Raw genomic sequence first — 4,146 nt, 5'->3', positions numbered from 1 at the left:
TAATAACCATTATTTATTCGTCTCACACGTATGATCATATATTGCCTACATCAATTATATAAAATAAAATGATTTCAAATCACGAGGCAATTTTTCGATATCTCTGGTTCCTAAAGTAGATGCGATAAATATTCATACTTTTCATAGGATGGCACGAACGCTTTCGTCTTCGTGTAGCTCGAGGACACGATATTGTCCGGTATCTTGCGCGGTACTGCGGGCGTCCATGCCTTCAAACGTAATTCCGTTGCATTCATATGGACGATCCCGGGGGCGTCTTCAAACCTATCTATCCCGCGATAGTTATTAACGATTTGTCGGTCCGATTTCTTCTCGGATTCGACGAGTTCTCACGAAGGTTATCGCGGAGGACGAGCCTGACAAATGCGTGGCGGATTCCGAGGTCGAATAACGAAGACGGCTACAAAAGGATACGTTTCCTGAATGAAATACTCGAATCACTGAGCGATATTTATCAACGTAAATGACTGATTTCATGGATAATACAATGCATGTAACATATCTAACAATTATATAAATTTGTATTTTTAAATTTGCGTCTGTTTATTTTTTTTTTACAATAAAAATTAGAACTGAATGACAAATAGTAACTAAATTTGATAATATAAATATAAACATTAATTTGATATAAACGAGCCAAAGCAAGATGATTTAATTAGAAATATAAAACATTAACTCCTGCTTTGGTTTGTCTTTACATATAGCCCTTTATATTATCAAATTTATTTGTTTTAATTATTGACTTATTATTGTCTTATTTTTTTACCACATTATTGATAAATAATAATATATTAGAGCAATAATAATGATATTACAGTAGAGCTCTGAACATCGGGAGACAAGTTCCGATAACAGGATAGTTCGGATAATAGAGCTCACTTATATTAGGTCCGATAATAGGAGCTAACGTTCAATAAACTGAAACCGAGCATATCGAGCTCTTATTATCTGAACCAATCGAATGATTTGGATAATATCAGCTCAGTTATAATTTCGAATATATTTGAAATTTAGAACTGAAAATAAACTTGTATAAATGAAGCGCGGATAAACGAAGTTCTATTCTATTTGAAAATGAAAAAAATAGGAGAAAATTCATTTTCAGATACTAAGAAAAATATATAATTTTTTATAATAAAATTCTTTACAGATTTGGGAGGATGAGGATTCTTATAGATGCTTGTTAGCATCTATAAGAATCCCCCTATATATTCAAAAATGTTAAATTGCTCTTCAATTTAATACGTTACAGTAGATTCCGGCTTCATGTAAGAACTGTGTTTTAAGACCAACAAAAAATTGCAGCGCGCAGTTTGTGTGAGGCTGAAGAATGTAACAATAAAATTATTATATACACACCAACATCCGTGTCGGCTCACTATTATTTCGATATGTTTGATCTATAATTTAGTTTTAGGTGTATAATTTAGAGAAGAATCTAGCGTTATTTGTGTCACTTGAATTTTTCCATAGTTTTCCACAGTTTTTTTTATAGTTTACATTTGTTTTATTAATGAAATGTGTATTTGCATTATTTTAACTGCAAAATGTAGAATATAAATGAGTTATAAGATATATACGTAATAAAAATTTTTGCAATATTATATTTCAAAAATGTTGCAATAGCATAGTTATTATTAATAATATTACGGAAAAGGAAAATAAAATTATTTGTATTAACAGTACTCAACTGTCTAATTGGAAGTAATCTTTGTACCAAATTATCTCAATGATAATCATTCAATATTAATCTTATTGAAGTAAATAATGTTTTTAAACAAGATCTCATTTGTTGTTTCATTAATACTGTTTCATTAATATTGTCATTGAATTAATAAGATTATCTTTAATTAAATACTGTTAATGCATTATTTTATTCCGTGTACGTTTGCAATTTTTTGTTGAAACAGCTTACATTCTCCGTTGTTAAAATGAAAAAGCACGTTAAATCAATAATCACATTTCATTGTTCTATCTTTTCCACGAGTGGCTCTATTTTATATGTTTGATATAAATTTGTCTTGGAGAGAAGAGAAGATATGATCACCTACAGATGGGAATAAATCAATTCATTATATACTGCACATCAGCATTTGAACTGTAAAGAACATATGTTATAATTTTTGTCCTGATACTAATTGAATTTTTTTTATACTGACTGAACGGAAAATTTTTTATTTTAATAAAATCAAATTACAATTTCTTATCATACGTGTGTCACTTGTCGAGACAATTTCAAAACGAGGGTGATCTTGTTTTTCTTTTAAGCCAAATAAAGATACATATGCTATTAACCTCTGCGATATTTTCACTATCACAATAAGCGATCTTTACGATGACAGTTTCTCACGAAACGACGTATAACGAGAGAACTAAATCAGTATCGCGGAAAAGAACAACGAAATTTGATTCGATTTTACAACTTTAAAAATGACTTCATTATCTTTTTTACAAGAAAATATATTTTCTTAATTATTAAATCAAATATTTAATTAAACTTGGAATTTAATTTTTATTGAGAAATTACATTCATTTAAGAAATAATCAAAAAATAAAATTTTGTTATATGTTTGCAATTTTTTTAAATTTAACTTGTAAAAATATATTAATCTTTATTAGTTTAACAATTAGATTTAAAAAAGCAATAATGTATTTAGTGCGCGGAAACAGAGATAATGTTTGAGAGGGCATTGTGTTATAATGTTGATATATATTATTAACGCGAAAACAATCTGTCTTGCTGACGAAAGCGATAATAATTTTTATAGTCATCTGAAACAGAAAATTCGAACAGCATTTTAATCTTTATAAATTTGTCTACAGAGTAGAAAATAAATTTACTAAAACATTTAAAATAACGAATGTTTAAAATATTAAAAAATAAATCTACAAAATTGTCATCTTAAATAAATATTTCGCTTATAGATATATATTTAACATTACATTTTATACACGAATTATTTCGTATATACCTACATTTTTGTATGTACACTGAGAGAGAAGAATAGTTGCAATTATCGTAATTTAATCTTTATCATAATGCGTAGCCATTTTCGGTACAACTAACTATATATATATATATATATATATATATATATATATATATAAAACTACAAATATAATCATTATTACTAACATTGCATCAATAACAACTTATAAAAATGGAGCTTCTAATCACAATTATTTTACCATATATAATTTATATAGGTGGTCACAAATAGCAAATACTTTTCTCTCAGGGTGAAATTCAGGGTGAAATTCTGTTTACATTAGTTCCTTTCGTTTTCTTCTTACCATCCTTACAAACTTGTTCGAATAGCCAACTTGCGCGATAAAATTAGAAAAAGAGTACGCCTCAGGTTTCACTTCCCGTTGATCCTTTTTCCTTCTTTCGAGTTACGATCGGCGATACCGGCGCGCCGATGTTATCACGCTAATTATAGAAATACGTGCCAAGCGCATTAGTCGCCGTAATAAGAGCGAGTTCGGTCGGGTTCAGGTTGCGTGCGACGACCGTGAATGCCGATTATTAATCCCGTGGTTTAATGCCTTCACGCATGAGCGTGCACAAACGGAACCCGCTTATCCCACGATTTAACGTCCTTTTATTAAGGGTTAGTTAATGCCGATTTTTTTTTCGTTCGACATGTCACCTCGTCGGCTTGCTTTTGCGAACACACAACGCGATGATGTAAATCCAATACTCGTTTCGTAATGCGGGGCAAATCGCGCGACAGCATTTTCTGCTGATAGTGTGTTTAGCCGTTTATTAATCAGATTACGTAAACAGTTGCTACATAATTTTATGACATATAAGAATATATTTGGATATTTTATCAAGGACCAATCTTAACTAAAAGCGCAACAAAACCAATATATTTCAGACGATATTGTGAAAAATAATTAAATAAATATATTTTTATTATTAACAAAATTTTTGTTATTAAACAATAACGAAAGAAAATTATCAATATATTTATATGTCAATAAAGAAGTCAATATCTGCGTAATTATGTATATAGCAGGTAAAATCACGGTTGAAGGAAGTAAAAGTTTCTTTGATCATGTTCGAGGAAGTTAATCGATGGAATTGTCCGCATTAATCCGATTAGCATTGCAAATCGT

The 4,146-nt window shown here is 29.6% G+C and overlaps 1 protein-coding gene across 2 annotated transcripts in view; it reads right to left on the bottom strand.

The window, feature by feature from the left end:
- The window catches only part of LOC105458604 (stress response protein NST1-like), a 2,673-nt gene extending 2,200 nt beyond the window's left edge, over nucleotides 1-473 (bottom strand). For both annotated transcript variants that reach the window (XM_011704068.1, XM_011704076.1), the window contains exon 1: nucleotides 139-473. In XM_011704068.1, coding sequence (XP_011702370.1) covers nucleotides 139-257 — 119 coding nt within the window. In that variant the 5' untranslated portion in view covers nucleotides 258-473. The remainder of the gene's footprint in view (nucleotides 1-138) is intronic.
- Nucleotides 474-4,146: the final 3,673 nt, after the last annotated feature.

Source organism: Wasmannia auropunctata, unplaced genomic scaffold (genome assembly GCF_000956235.1).
Source record: "Wasmannia auropunctata unplaced genomic scaffold, wasmannia.A_1.0 LD336101.1, whole genome shotgun sequence".
Lineage (NCBI taxonomy): Eukaryota > Metazoa > Arthropoda > Insecta > Hymenoptera > Formicidae > Wasmannia > Wasmannia auropunctata.
The sequence above is the reverse complement of the archived record's forward strand: the minus strand, read 5'-3'. Positions and strand labels throughout refer to the sequence as shown.